The sequence below is a fragment of the Meleagris gallopavo genome, chromosome 14 (assembly GCF_905368555.1).
Source record: "Meleagris gallopavo chromosome 14, MGAL_WU_HG_1.1, whole genome shotgun sequence".
NCBI lineage: Eukaryota > Metazoa > Chordata > Aves > Galliformes > Phasianidae > Meleagris > Meleagris gallopavo.
Window position 1 is genome coordinate 4,997,355 of NC_139417.1, and position 15,856 is coordinate 5,013,210.

At 41.5% G+C, this 15,856-nt stretch overlaps 2 protein-coding genes across 6 annotated transcripts in view; one reads left to right on the forward strand and one right to left on the reverse strand.

Moving 5' to 3' along the window:
* EFCC1 (EF-hand and coiled-coil domain containing 1) overlaps nucleotides 1–12,200 on the reverse strand; it is a 48,682-nt gene extending 36,482 nt beyond the window's left edge. For 2 of the 4 annotated variants that reach the window (XM_085235684.1, XM_085235683.1), the window contains exons 1-2: nucleotides 11,455–12,200; nucleotides 9,800–10,206 (exon numbers count right to left, since the gene is read on the reverse strand). In XM_085235684.1, coding sequence (XP_085091810.1) covers nucleotides 9,800–10,206; nucleotides 11,455–12,123 — 1,076 coding nt within the window. In that variant the 5' untranslated portion in view covers nucleotides 12,124–12,200. The remainder of the gene's footprint in view (nucleotides 1–9,799; nucleotides 10,207–11,454) is intronic. The other 2 variants (XM_031555540.2, XM_085235682.1) reach the window with 1 other exon arrangement.
* A 3,029-nt stretch (nucleotides 12,201–15,229) lies between these two features.
* The window catches only part of CFAP92 (cilia and flagella associated protein 92 (putative)), a 37,560-nt gene continuing 36,933 nt past the window's right edge, over nucleotides 15,230–15,856 (forward strand). The window contains exon 1 of one of the 2 annotated variants that reach the window (XM_085236066.1): nucleotides 15,230–15,782. The gene's annotated coding sequence lies outside the window, so the exon portion shown is untranslated. The remainder of the gene's footprint in view (nucleotides 15,783–15,856) is intronic. The other variant, XM_085236062.1, reaches the window with a different exon arrangement.

Genomic DNA, 15,856 nt, shown 5'->3' on the forward strand with positions numbered 1-15,856 from the left:
CGGCAGTACTGGCTCTGAGCTCAGTGGGCACAGTCACTGTCAGAGAGGTCCAGTTATCACCTTGTGCCAGATCTGTCACCAAGTCAAACCACTACAAACATCTCCCTTGTTTTCTCTTTGCTCTCCAGTACAGAGTACCTACTGGAATTGGGCTTTTAGGGGAGAGACTATGTTGTACGGTGTAAAAATCACATGAACTAATTGCAGAGAGCTGGTGTTTGAGTGTTTATGCCCTGCAGCTTTGAGGTGCTGAGAACGTTGTGCTGATGCCGCTTTGGTGCGCTCAGCTCTGGAGGAGATGCAGTGGGTGTCAACACCTTGATGCATCATAAAATATAGGTGTAACTGCAGTTGCACGTGTACTGCTGGACATCCCGTCTTTGGATATTTGCTGACACAAATAACCTGCTGCTCTGCAGTTTTCATGAGCGCTAGCTTTGATTGCTCATTTTTCAGCCTTGTGTAATTTTCTGCTAATCAGAGTTCTGATTAGGCACAGAAGCTCCAGGAGTGTAAACGTACCAAGTTCAGAGCTCCAGTTAAACCTGACCAAGTTGTGCTTTCAACTTGGCTGACCTCACCATATGCAGTACCAGATGCTTTTACGTTACATGAACTAATGCCAAGGACATGAGATGGGGTCAAGTACAGAGAATAAAAGCAGAGCAGATGTGCTGTGTGTACCAGATTTTTCAGTGTAATGATTAATGTGGCATCATGAACCTATATTGAAACATTATGCTATGAAAAGAAACAAAATACAGGGCCTGATTTTATTCTATGCATCTATTGAAAGGTTTGAGAGTTTTCCAGCATAATCTGATTCCTAATACTTGGCACTTCTTTTCTTGAAATGGATGATATATATTGTGATGCAATTAGCACTTGAAACTCAGGCCCCCACTCTTGAGAGAACTTTTTTCCACAAAGGTGGAGGGTCTGCAACACACAGTCAATCAGAGCCTCTGTGCTGTATCTTTTGAGGGATTTTATGCTATGAAGGCTGAAGAAATTTGTTCTACAGAGGAACATTTTTAAAGATGTGCCATGCTCAAGGTTTACATTTGAAATTTATTATCCAATCTGTTTTTTTCATAAAGTATGTTCCTATGAATGTACTGATTGAAATTACATTTATGAACAGAATTCAGTCATTATCCTGTGATAAAAGGGATCTGCAATAATGAACAAGCTTCATTTCATGCTTTCGGTTTACGTGTCTTTGAAGTTGATCCAAAACTGTGATTCTTTAAGGACATACATGCATATTTATCAAATTTAGTCAGATTCTCAGGTGGGCATTACTAGAAACTACAAAAACACATTAAAATGTCTTATAAATAAAATCTAAGCTCAGTTCTTAATATTTCTCACAACCTCCATGTTGCTGGAGTTGAGCATATGGATGATTAGACATCTGAAATTGTGGAAATATCTCCTCTTTGGAACAGACTGAGTCAATACTTCAAACAGCTGATCACCCATCTCTATTTCTTTCCTTCTTCCCCTTGAAAATGCAAGATAGAGATTCTAGTTTGTGTCCTGCTTTTACAGTTTGGGAATGTGGAGCTTTAAAATCAGATATGGAGACTGCTTAATCCAAGTTTTCATCCAAGTGACAGTGTAGGATGTTCTTTCCTAGTTTTTTTCTAGTTTTAGGACAGCAGTTTTGTTTAGGTTGCGTCAGTGGTTGCAGTTCTGAGTAGCTGAGATACAGACTGCCTGTGAAATCTGGCAAATATGCTGAATATCACAAAGACCTTCAGTCAAGCACTAGAAAGGCAATACCAGTCTAGATTTTAATCATCTGCATGGCATGCAGAGAAGATGATGATAAAGCTGAAAAAAAAGGTGCATGAAAACGAAGGGAAGAGAGTAGCAGAGTAAACATAGCCAATGGTCCTACAGAAATTATGACTACAATAAGATGGACAAACAGACGATGGCACTCCAGCAAATATTTGCAGTACTGCTAAATAACTGTCTTGTGTCATTGCAAGCTGCTTCTTACAAGTCAGAGAAGTTTGAGTTGTTTTTTCCTCTAGCATTTCCAATTTTCAGGATTCTGTGCTTTTTCCTGGCACATAAATGAAAAAAAAATATTTTCATTTTTAACTTTTACGTGTAAATCTTCCTTGAACTATTCTAGGGTGACTTCATATCTCATCAGATCATTGTCATTTTTGGGATGTATTCAGGATGATGCCTCCTACCCTGCAGGCTATTAACCTTCCTTATTCTGAGAGTATTTTGGCAGAATGAATCAGTTTAATTTGTTCGAAAACTTAGGTGATCAGTACCTGTTTACAAAGTATCTTATATATCCTGAAAGAGAGATGAGGAGCAAAGAATAAATAATTGCTTCTAATTAATGAAGTAATTTTCAGGTTTTATGTAGAAAAAAGAAATACAATTTTCTTCTCTTTTGTACTTCCAGTGCAGTAAAAGGCTTAAAGAAATGCAGAGTTCTTTGCTTGTTCCTGAAATAGATTATCAGCACTGTTTGATTTTCAAAGTAATTTATGTGAATTAACAGCAGAACTGACATGCACTAAAACCACTTGAAATAGGGCTGGCATGTTTGCTTTAGTCCAGCCTCTGGAGAGGCCATGTGGAGTCACTAAGCACTTGATGGTACACGTACGTTTGAGTGCCTGACTACAGTACTGTCAGCAGCCTGGTCCTCTCAGCATCTAGACTCTGGTATTTTCACTTCAGATTTTTGTCAGTCTTTCATGTCCAGGGAGACTGACTTAAAAGACCCAAGTTGAACATGAACAACTACTTTAAGATATAGTATTACTTTGTCTTACTAAACTGAAGAAATGGAACCTGTAGAAAAAGCAAGTTTTTAAACTATGGCTGGCTCTTTAAAATAAAGCATCTTTCAGGAAGATTTGGAAGACTTTCAATCTGTAACTGATTTATCTCTTGGTTATGGTTATGGTCTTTTTAGTCCTACAAGCAGAGGAAAGCAGAGTGAATCCAACAGGTCTGACCATATGAGCTTATGAGCCTCAGGAAACACAGTGTGGCCCAGTCACGCAGAGCTGTGTTAGTAAGACAGGGAAAACTGAAATGCTTAGGCAAACTTCCCTATCTGCAGATGCTCTTTTGCATAAAAGTGGTGAGAACAGGGCAGGTTTGTGTAAGAAGCAAGATAGAGGCAAACAGGTGACTGCAGGCATCACTAGCAGTCCTTGTAGCTGGATCATGAGGCTCCTAATGAGCTACCACACTCTCTGACAGGAGGCTTCATGCTCCTGGCTCACTGATGCATTCTGCTTGGTAACATATAATTGTTCTTTTTACACAGCTCTCATACACTGATGTTAGTTGGTTTTCAGGTCAAGAAAGATGCATAAATCCTAGTCTTGTCAAACTGACAACTCCATTCCCAGAATAACCATGATGCAATCTTTAGTTTTCTTTGCCTGTATCTGTATGCAGAGGGATCTGATGCATCACTACTGCAAGCCCAATCTTATCAAGCTTAATGCAGTTCTGAGGTCTGTAAGTTGAGCACACCAGCAGTGCACGTGGTGACATTCTGTCACTGCCCAGCTGGGCCCTCAGACAGAATGCACCCAGGAAGCCCTGTGGCACCCAGTGGCACATCACCCATGTTTGGTACAGGAGGGGTCAGGCAGCAGTTCATCTAACTGCAATGCAGTTGAGAACTGTTTATGATCTGTGTGCCTTTCATTTGAATTTTTGTTCTGGCAATAACTGTGAGGAGGTGACTGTTCCAAGCGGTGAGCACAGCCTCCAGCAGGGAGTGCATTTTTACAAAATGATGTGAAAGGTGTACATCAGAGAGCAGTTTGTTTTAGTTAAGGAGTTACTTTAGTGTATGAAATTGATCTTTGCACTTTGCTGGCATAATCCCAATCGGATAACACATAGCAGCACCTGGAAAGTTTGGCAGTAGAAGGCATCTTTTTTCTGGGTGAAGGACTGTAAAAGCCCAGGGTGCTTGTCTGGGCAGCCAGCAGAGGGAGAACAGTGCAGGGCTGTCCCACAGGGCTGGTCGGGAGCTGCAGTAATGCCACTTGCACACTCCTTGGCAACAAGTGGGGCAGGAGGGGTTAGAATGATTCACACGATGCACAGAATGGCTTTAAAAGGCAGATGACAAAGCGACAAAGTTAATTCCTTTGGCTCAGACTGCCTTTTTATTGCTATTGACTACAGCAAGGCTGCACACTTTAACATCCCAATTGCTAGGAAGGGCTGTACAATGGGGGCTGCTGGGTGACAGCTCCAGCCCACTCCACAAACAGCTGCAGAGAAGCCTTGGATCCGGTGAAAGCATGTCCAGCCCAGTGAATGGTCGGTGCCATAGATGTGCCTTTGCTATTGTGAATAACTCCAAACACAGCAAACAAGGCCAGCCAGATAAAAAGGTGGGTTCAGTGAGGAACCAGGGAAAGCTTTCCCCATGTAATCATGACTGCAGCACTGAAGAAGGCCAGAAAACTGACTACATGTCAAATGTCAGAATTAACATGCAAAGTTCCTTATGGATAAACAGACTTGCGTAAGTTTTAATGGATTTAAAGTAAAGATTTTGTTATGATTATGGGAAGTAAATATAAATATATTAAAAAACCAGTTCTTGCATTTAAAATAAAACTAATCCTTCCATAGAAAGATGCTGTACGTTTTCTTCTGTGTACAATTATTTCTCCTACATATAAAAATACGTCCCAGTATCCCGTTTTATAAAATCATACATTTTCTTTAAGTTGTTCCTAATGAGAGTAGTGATCTGATTTGATTGTTTAGCTTATGATTCTCCTATTGCTAGAGACATGCAAGTAGCCTAAGGCTCATATGATGGAACATCATAAACTGCTACTGTTAACTTCTTGAAAAACTTTGGAATTTCTGACATTTTTGGCAGACTTCTACGTAATATATAACTTCTCACAGTCTTAGGTAGAAGAAAATATTAGATATAAGCAATATTAGAAAGTAAAATATCATGAGTTCATATGAAGTCTGAATGTTCTTAGAGACGAGGACTCTATAAAGAAAGTTTGTTTAATGTCTCTGATCTTCATGAGTTCACCTTCCTGTCATTGTTCTTACTGTCACCATTGTTCCCTGACTGTCACTGCTCTAGTCCAAGGATGTACTTATCAGCTGTGGTTCTATGCAGTCTTTTGTGTAGTCCTACAAGTATACATTCAAAGGCTCCATTTAAATTGTGCCATCTGATAAATTCCCAAAATGCATATCAGCTTACAATCAGCAAGTAGCTGATATTGATGACTCTACTCGAGTAGAAAGTTGTCCAGATTCTTTTTATTCAAGATCTAATTTTCTGAATAAAAGAACAGAATGGCTAAATGTAAAATGTACATTATCATTCAGATTGGAAATAACCTACTATTTACACCTTATTTTGTGGATAGGGTTCCTTTCTAGAGCTTTTCTTTGTTCAATTAGGAGTACTGATTCTGTACTGGTTAGGAATATTTCCATATTCCTTTCCTTTTCTTGTATTATTGATTTGGATCTGTTTGGTCCATCTTGCTATGTTTAGAGATACGGATAATCAGAGGAGTTAGAGAAAATATCAGGACACTGTCTCCTAAAAGAAAAGAAAAATTGAAATACTTCTGTTGTAGGGATAACATAAAGCGTAACTATTTAGAAAGATGAACACTGACAACTTCATTAGAGAAGAAGATGGGGGAGATGATGCTATAGAGGCTTCCTTCTTCACATTTATAAGAGACAGGGAGGAAAAGAAACAAGCCACACTGCATTCCAAGTAAAAAAGATTCTACTCATTAACACGTAGAAATGCTGATGGATAATTAAGTAATTTGGGAGACAGACCATGCATATGGGAAGCATTTTTGGTATTTTATGGCCCCTTTCACTGACCTACGTAATTACTGTCCTGCTGGCTAGCACAGCAACATAAAAGTTCTGTGAACATCTCCATTATGAAGTCTGTGTAAATCCAAAATGAACCTTCCTTTTATTTCTTACATTAAGATGAAAAAAAGAAAAAAGGCTGTTAAATCCTATTATTCCCTTCAATGCTATTAAGAAGAAAAAAACGGTAAACTTTATTAAGTGATCAATTTTTCAGCCACCTACAATGTAGTATAGAAAACAGAGCCAATTTGTATCTGGCAAGAACAATTCATGTCAAACCAATCTTATTTCCTTCTCTGACAGGGAAAATGGCTGAATGGAAAACTAGGAGTAGTGGCTAGCATTTTTATGTGTGACATTCCTATGATATGTATCACAGGACTATATCAGAATATATGGGTGGTGTCACCTTGAGCTGGAATAAAATTTACTGTGGGGGAAAAAAAAAAAAGATTTCAAGGAATAGCTGTTGGTGATTTGCTCTCAGATTAAGAGAATCGGTCCAGCAGAGGTAGCCAGGGCCTGTCCTGGTACCACATTCAGTATGTTCTTTTGTGCTTCCAACTTGCAAACGTACAACTGACACCAAACTGGGAGGGAATGGCAGCATTCTGGAAGCTGAGCTTTAGTAACAACGAATGACAAGCCTTATACCTAGGAAAATGGAATCAGGTGTACCAGTTCAAAATAAGACTCTGTGAAGACCTGCATAAATATGGGGCCTGCAAAATCTCTTAAAGTCTTCTCTATAGTGATGTAATGAATTACATATTTTTATTACAGTACCACATGATAAGACATACAATTTCTTGTGACATGTCTTTTTGCTCTGAAATGAATTTAACTCATGCTTTTCAGCAAGGAATTTTCTCAAAATTTACCTTTGAATTGTCTCAGCTGACTCGTTAAATTGGTAGGGATTAAACAATAATTAAAGATTAATTGAAATTTTTAACAGTGGAGAAAACAGGAGACTAAAACCTGACACATGCACAAAAGAATACAGTGTGCATCTTAGGGTAGGGAAAGTCTTTGGTTGGTTTAGGAATCTAGCAACGTGACTGGGAAATTTCAAACCCTGATGCAGCAAACTGTAAAATGACCAACTTGTTTTTAATTCATACAGCCATCAGTTAGCAAATATTTAACAGACACCGTGATAGAAACTTTTGTCACGCGATCTACAGACATGGGAATCTATGGGCAGAAAAAGTGATTGTTTATAGGTTCCAATTCAGGAAAATATTTAATCACTCGCAGGTACTTAAATGCTTTCCTGAATAGATGCAAACTTTTTCCATGCTGAAGTTGTTTCCTGAATTAGGGTTTATAATTTAAGGTCATTGTGATTCCAGGACTAACTGATGGCCGGATAAAGTAAAATGAAGCTATAGATGCAGGATTTAGGCACTTACAGAGCTTTGAAAACTGGAATCTAGAGAAGAAATCATTTTCTTCTTTGCCTTGGAAATATTAAAGTATAAAGAGGAGAGTAGAAGAAACTCATAGACTAGTCTCATTATTGAGTATGGTCCTCTCTGAAGGAAATTGGACTTTTCCTGAGCTAAAGTAGTGGTCATACCAAGCCAGTTGAGGTAAATTCTCAGGAGACAAATCTGCAGCCTTAAATGCTTTCTGTAGTATACTAAATCCCCACTCACTTCTCTCTGCTACTACCCTGCAGCATTAGTTCTTACCATACCTAGATCCCGCTCATATGCTTACAAACTTTATGGCACGTGGAAACAGAGAACTGCCCACTGGAGTAGTAACATAGTTAAATACCTACCAATTTAAATGAAATTACAATCAACTGTCTGGTCTGAGAAACCTGCAGGATATAGCAGCTGTTTCTCCATCTCCACGCTTTGGCCAACTCATTGTCTTTCCCTCAGCGTAAGCTTCCTTCCATCTCTACTAAGCTATGCCCAAAGGTTTTGGGTTTCTGCACAACAGAATATTGGTTTCTGTGAGCAAAATTAGTTTCTGACATCTGCACCACACCTGCAAGCAAATAAATTGAGTGGGAGAAGCTATATCAATGGCTGCATAGGGTAGACAACCAAGCTGGTGTTAAGCTCTGTCATCACAGTAAGACAGAACTCTGCATTGCTTTATTTACTGTTTTTCTAGTTCTTTGGGCATCTCTGTACCACTCTATCGAATATGTGGAACTGTAGCATTCCATACATTGTGGACTATGACCACAGGCATGCAAGTCATAACCATCATTAAGTGGTTCCACTGTTAGGCTGTTTATGCCAAGAGCTGTATTACATAGAGATGAAAATGTTTTATGGCGAACATGGAATCAAGACCCATTAAAAGGTCTTGCATGTGGATGCTGCCCTGGTCCTAGGGTCAATAAGCTGCATGGTCCATCCAGCATCTTTCCTGAACCTTATATTTACTTTAAATTACCATGCAATTTTAAAATAAATTACTACAGATGAAGATATCTTACAAAGAAGATATAATTTGGATTTTGTAACTCCCACTATTTGTTTTGATGTAACTCATAAAAGTTCCTGCTCTGCAAGGTCCAGTTAAAGTTTCTTACTTTCTTTAAGCAATTCATCTCCACCTATTTGATGGTGATTTTTAATGATTCATCGTATTTTGGAAAATTAATTCTGCAGCACAAGAACTCCTCTTAAGTCTGTTCTGTTTATGCCAGGGAGAACTTGACAGATTAGAAAGTACTGTGATCTACCTCAGAAGCAAGAGTTCATTCATCCCAACATTCCTGTAAATGAGAGTCATCTGGGACATTACGTGACTCGATGGTGTTTTTAAAATCCTATAGACTTGAAAATAAATGTTTTTATCTTCCGCAGACACAGAGATATTAACATACACAATACTTATAGACACCGGATAAAATCATTATTTTTAGAATTTCCTTACTTCATGAGGCAGTACAATAGCTATGATGCTACAAATAACTCAGTATGAACTCTTCGTATAAGCAAACAGAGGAAGTATCAGTTTAGGAAGAGACAAGGAGTTCAGAATAGATAACATATGATAACGCTAGTTTTAGTACTCTTAGTACTAGTATTAGCTTTACTTCAGATCAATAAAAATATAAACATTTAATTCAACAGGTCATTTGAAACTCAGGCAGAATCACCTGCCTAGCAACAAAAAAACATCCAGGCTTTAATTAATCAGGTTTTATCTGAGATAAAAAGCAACAAAACCAGTGCACCACTAAGTTTGTGACCGACTTTCTTAGTTTTGGAAACATATTTATTTATGCTATCAAAAACTGGTTTCTAGTTAGATGATTTTTTTTTTTTTTTAACAGAGACTCCCACTGTATTATAATGTGGTTTTAATGAAAGTGTTTTAACTTCTCCCTTCTTGAGTATTCCAGAGTCTGCTGTGACTTCATCACTTTTTCACTGATAGAATTTAATGGCCAGAGGTTGGGCTTGTGTATTTTTCTCCAATTCGTATGACAAGTTGAAAAGCTTTAGCAGTAAGTGGAGCATCAGCAAGCTGATTACAGCTGGTTTTGTATGTGTAACTTAGCCAGTGGGAAATTACTGAATTTATTCTAGTTAGGTGAAAAATCAAGTGTTTTAGAAACAGACTGAAAGACTGTTAAGAATTGCTTTTGAGGTTTTCTTGAGTATGACCATTGAGTTCTACTGCCCTGTGTGTGGGGAGTAACTTCAGCTCTCCATAGATCAGCAGACATATTTTGGCTTACTTTCTAATGAATGTGCTGTGTTCGCTTTCAGATTCCTACCTTGCTAAGTAGATCCTAATTTCCCTCTGCCTGTATTTTAGAAGATGTATTTGAGGATTCATTAAGTTACAAGCAGTGATTTTCAAGTTAAATTGTGTTTACATACTGTGATTCTATAGCCATTTTTTTTGACAGGCTCAAACTTACCTACAGTGCTGCAGTTCAGATTCTAGCTGCTGAATGTATACTTGCAAATGTGGCACTTCGTTAGCTTTTACTTCTAGCTCCTTCACTTTGCCAAGACTGTTACGGACTGCCTGTCTCGCCTCTTCCACCTTTTTCCTCATTTCTGCTTGTTCCCTCTTCAGGTTACGGTTGCAGTCTTCCAGACTGACTAGTGCTTCCTGAGAGCTCTTCAGCTCTCGTTCTAGTTCTTGATTGAATCTAATTGCTTCTTCGATTTGCCCATCCCTGGAGCTCCGGATGAGTTCTACTTCTTTCAGGACACTCTGAAGGCACTTGGTCTGGGAGTGGTTCTGTGTTAACAGTTTCTTACTCCCTATAAAACAGGATCCCTCTTCCTTATGGTTAGCGTGGCTTTTCCGCAGTCCTACCTGTGTTGAACAGGAGCATAAAGCAGGGACAAATTTATGTATTTTAAAACAGCTGCCATTTTAATCAAGACTGAAAATGGCTTAATTGTCTTTTGTTTGTTTTCTTCAATCACATACATTCAATCACATTCAATCACATTGTGAGTAACAAACTGCCTACCTTTGCACAATACAGAGACAAGGAAACAATCTCTGGAAGAAAGTTTTAAAATATGTATCTACAAATTTAATTTTTGAATGATGCAAGAGGAAAATTATATTCTTGCAGCAGTTTCTATATAGCTTTAATGTTACCGTGTCAGTGTGTGCTCAAAAGGCAAGAATTCTGGAAAAAAGTTTCTGATTATTTTCTTTTTTAAGCTGTGCTAAGCAGAAGCAGACCAAGAGCAGCTAGTGGTGTTCAGGAGCTCTCTCTCACCTTTGTGCTCCTGATTCCTCCTGGGGCCTCTGACTGATGACTTCATTTGTGTCCCTGTTCATTGCAGGGGAGTTGAACTACATGACCTTTAAAGGAGGTCCCTTCCAGCTCAAATCATTCTACGATTTTATAATTCATGTCTGCCTCTGACTTTCCATTTGAAAACAGTAAAACTATCCTTTGCCTCTGTACTGGATACTATGAAGATGGCCAGCCAGCTAATGCCAAGTGGCAGACATGGAGCAGAATTCCATGGGTGCCGTAATAGTATTAAATCCATCCTGATTTGAGTCACCAGGAATGGGAAACAGCCCTTGAGTGCTCTGTCTGTTCTGTGCTATTTCATGCCACAGTAGTTTAACTGCTGTTAAGTACGTGCTCGTTTCACTCGAGCCAGTACAGCAGGAACAGGCCACAACTTCTGGGGCCCTGCACAGCAGCCAGGGGCTGTTCATCAGTCCCCAGCAGAACTGGTTCCAGCCCTGGGCTCAGATGTCCACGCTCTGAGGAAAACACACTGCTAATGTTTCCGAGTTCAAGCATTTATGAACAAGTAACTGCTTATGCAGGTATAAGGGTCCCAAAGCTGCTTCTGTGAGTTAAAAAATAGTTATGTCTAAATGCTATTGGGCTGGCTGGCTGCTGCGCGACTGGAAAAAGCAGCATTATACATACAGCTTTGTTAAACCCGCCTGCAATTTTAGCACGACGGTTTGCAGCGCGTCGCCTAGATGTAACGCTGCCACAGCTATGAGCCTACAGCATTTCTGCCCGAAGAGCCAAGGGGGAACGCAGCCCGGGGCCGCAGCAGCGCCTCGCACCGCGCTCACCTGCAGCGCCAGGCAGCGCGCGTCGCTGCTCTGCAGGGCGGCCCGCATGTCCTCCACCAGCTCCCGCAGGCTGCCGTTCTCCTCCTCCAGCTTGGCGATGCGGTCCTCGGCCCGCTCCAGCGCCACGATCTCCTCGTAGCACTCCGGCGAGCACGGCCCGGCCGCCCGCCGCTCCGCCGCCTCCCCGCCGCGCCGCCCCGAGCCCGGCCCGGCCGCGTCCCGCCGGCGGCGGCGGCGGGGGCTACGCAGGCGGATCTGCGTCTCGATGTGTTCGCTCTCGCGGCCCAGCGGCAGGCGCGGCACGGCGCTGCCCGCCTTGGTGCTGAAGTAGCCGCAGAGCCGCGCGTGGAACTGGCGGAAGGTGAGCTCGGCCGACAGGCCGTCCCACAGCGCCGCGCACTCCTCGGGGTCGGCCGCCGCCTCCGCCGCCTCCTCCAGCCCCAGCACCTGGCACAGCGTGCGGAAATCCTCGCCGGGGATCCTGCCCTCCCCGGCGCAGTCCAGGTGGTGGAAGATCTCCTGCAGGTACTGGTCCAGCCCGGTGGCCAGCACGACGATCTCGTTCTCCACGCCGCGGTCCAGCCCGTAGTGGTAAGCCAGGGCGCTGACCAGCCACTGCGTGCGCCGGGCCGGCCGCCCGTACGGGTCCCAGCCCTCAGGCGGCTCCATCGCGCCCGCCGACCATCCTGCCCGGCCGCGGCTCCGCCGGCAGCTGCAGCAGCTGCCCCCGCCCCGCCCCGCCCCGCCCCGCCCCGCGCGGCTCTGCCCACGGCCGCTCCCCCAGACCCGAGCCTCGGTGCGGCGGTCAGCTCTGACTTCTTAGCTGGAGACTTTCTGGCTGCTCTTGGACGTGAGCAAAAAGACAACGCTGCGAAAGGCAGTTTGACAAGTAGCACTTGTGAACGCTCCAACTACATTCGTGCGACCGGTGTGCTTACAAGTCGAGAAACACTCTATTTATTCACTCTGCTGTTATAGTGTCTGTATGGCTTTAGTTTGTGTTCAGATTATTGTTTGTAACAGAAGTGAATTAATGGAAAGTTAAACGGATTGAAATGGAACTTTCATAGAATCGTAGAATGGCTTGGGTTGGAAGGGACCCCAAGGATCACTGACTTCCATCCCCCCTGCTGCAGGCGGGGCCACCAACCTCCAGATCTGGTACCTCCAGGTTGTGTAGGGCTCCATCCAGCCTGGTCTTGAACACCTCCAGGCATGGAGCATCCTACTTTCCAAAGAAAGGACAATCGTTGTTTTCCAGCTATGGAGAAGGGTTTTGTTAAAAGTTAAGTGTGATGAAGAGGGTGTACCTGGTTTCACCCAGTTCCATTCGAGTGCTTGAAAATCTTTTCTGTACACACTGTCCTGCATTAGCAGCCACCAGGGGTGGGGGAAAGCTGAGAGTAGCACCTGGCAGGTTGGTTGGTGAATGCAGCGAGCAGGGCTGCTGTGCAGGCAGGACAGACCACAGGCTGGCAGTGATTGGGCTGTGCCCTCGGTCTGAATGCAGTGTCAAAGCTGGGGTGGTGGTAACAGGCTCCATAGACAGCCCCAGGTAGGGCAAGCTGGTGAGCCAGGTCCAAGGCCATCTGGGAAGTCCGGTCAGGAACAGCAGTGAGAGAGCCGGGGCTGATGGAAGGGCTTCAGTGCAGAACCAAGTCTGTCACAGGTGGAGCTTCTGGACAGGGAGTGTGGGTGGGGTTCCTATGGAGGTGGCTGTGGGCAGACGAGGTCTGCTGGTGCTCTGAGGGCACTGAAACTGCTTGCACTCACCACAGTTGGATGAGAATAGTGATCCACTTCAATGGACTGAATCATCAAGAAAAAGCATCTTTTACAAGAAAGTCTGTTAACTTTCCTCTTTACAAAAAATCATATTTTTGATCATTTAACTTGGTAGACTGGCAGCATACAAAGCTGTTTCACTGAATGTCTCCTTCTGGTTTTTATGTTGCAAGACCCAGAGTGCTTTCCAGGGAACTCAGTGTTCCACAGAATCAGGCTCCCTGTTTCTAAAGGCTGAGTTCTATCCACCAATGATCTTCTGTGTGTTTATGATTCAAAACAGCAGTGTGGCTTTTTATTTTGCAGTAATTAGGAACCTAATGTTCATTTTATGGATTTACTTCTGGTTTTGTTTGTTTTTGTTCTAGGTATTCTTGTATCTTTAAAGATACAAAGATATTGTCCTCTCGTTTGAATTGATATATGATTAGTAACTTACATTTTTGATTGGCATGAGGAGTGATTGGATGAACTGATAAGTTTTTTTCATGCTTAACATATACGTATATATTCATTTTCACTATCATAGATATGTATACCTAGAAAACTTCTTCTTAGTTTGATAATTATTTTATCACAACTTAAGGTCCACCAAATGTCCAGTGCTAGAAAGAAAGAGACAGGAAAGACAGAACATAAACTGTGAATGTTTTTAGCAGATATTATGTAAATCCACATCTGTTATCCATACACAACAAATGGGCTGATCCCAAACACCACCTAAAGCATAAAGGCCCTGGAGCAAGACAATGCCATAATTTAAGCTTGTTTTGGCCTAGCTAGTTTCAATTGTAAAAATATTTATCAGGTTGAAATAATTGCTTTAAAGTCTGACAGACTCCCTGCAAAGCTATAAACATGTCAGCATAAATTTTCCTTCAGCACCAGTTTCCAGTTGGGTTTCTTGGTGGTATCTCTGGGTAGAGGAGAGGCATTGTTAGCAACACTGGGGAACATTTGGGCCTTAATTGAATTTCCTATTGCCCATCTGCTATTCTTCTGTTTTAAAAGAACGAAAGGTGTAAATGGCACAATGAATCTTTGGCTTTCTGTTTTACCACTGCATCAGCAAAATGAGTTTGTTAGAATGATGCCAACAAAGTTTCACCTCTGAAAGCAAGCAGATATTAGATAATAGCAAAAACCGCCAAGCATTTGGTCTTTGTATCTTATTTGCTTTTTCAAGAAAAGATCTGATGCTGGACAGTTTTGTTTTGCATCATGTTTTCGAAAAGAAAAACCAACAGCCAAAACCAATAATTTCAACACTAGGCAACTGGGCCAGAGAAATGCCCTTCCTGTAACCATGGGATTGGATTCAGTAGAACTGAACTTTCTTTTTGCAACTTTTTTAAAGCAAACAAGGAAACCAGTAAACAACAACAGCAACAAGAAAAAAAAAAACAAAAAACAAAAAAACCCAACCAAACGAACAACAAAAAAACCCAACTACAACATAAAACATCAGCATGAATTCCTACACAGCCTTTTTTCCAGTGCACCATTACTGATACCAGTCATACAGAAAAGCTTACTCTAAGTGTAATGACAAATGTTGTATTTACTGCTGACCTCAGCAAGACTCAGGTTTTACCCAAGCCTGGCAAGGTTTGCTTGATCCCCCACTTATTCTCTGAATTTGCCCTGATGTCAACATTTTACCCAGTGCTCAAGGACTTTCTGTTTCTAGTTCTGATTGTGCACTTCAGCATGATAGGATGTGAGAAGAGTCCTAACTGCAGATAAGAGCTGATGGCAAAGCATGGTTTGGGTGGAGTGACTGTTTCTGCAGCATTGTGATAATAGTTGAAAATTAGAAGTATATTAAAACACTGTGTTTGGAATTAATTAACTGGAGATTTTTATTTTAAGAGGTTTATAGGTGCCACAATCAGACTTAAGTCTGCCGACATCATTGATGGAAAGCTGTTTTAAATTGTATGAGGTAACAGTGGGATTAGGAAAGGCATATAAACTGTGTTTACAGAGAAAAATGTTTTGCACTTAATTTAACTGTGCTTATGCTTCATTTCACAGTTTATATATGTGGCAGGGCCAAGGATCAGCTCAGTTTGCTTTTGTGTCTCATACCCCAGGGTATCAGTAAGCCCAGCACACTTGTGTGGGCTGTCATTGAGTCGTGCTGCACACAGCCAGAACTGTTTGGCCGTGAAGGGCACTCATCTTGCAGCAAAAATCACTTCATTACTGTAAAAATTATTTTCTTTTGTCCAGACTTCTTCCCGCCAAGGAGAAAAGTGAAAATGTAGTGCTTTTTCTGACCCGTTCTAACAAAGTCATACTGTTATCATTTTTTAATTGTTTGGTGTTTATGAAACAGTTGTTTTTACAAGGAACTTCAGAGATGAGCTAAAATAATATTAGTGATGTGTTGTTGTTCTTGGCATGTTCTTTCAATTTCTTCTAACTCCTAAAATGTTAGGCGTTGTCTTTTTTGTTTCGCAGTGTATTTGGAACAGCCCTGTGTACACAACACAGTAAGAGAAAGAAGGAAAACATAATGGAATGTCCCTGTCTGTCATGTAAGTCTGTTCCTGCTCACAGATTTTTTTCATTTAATGCAAGTGTGAATAATTCGAATCTGTGTAATAAGATA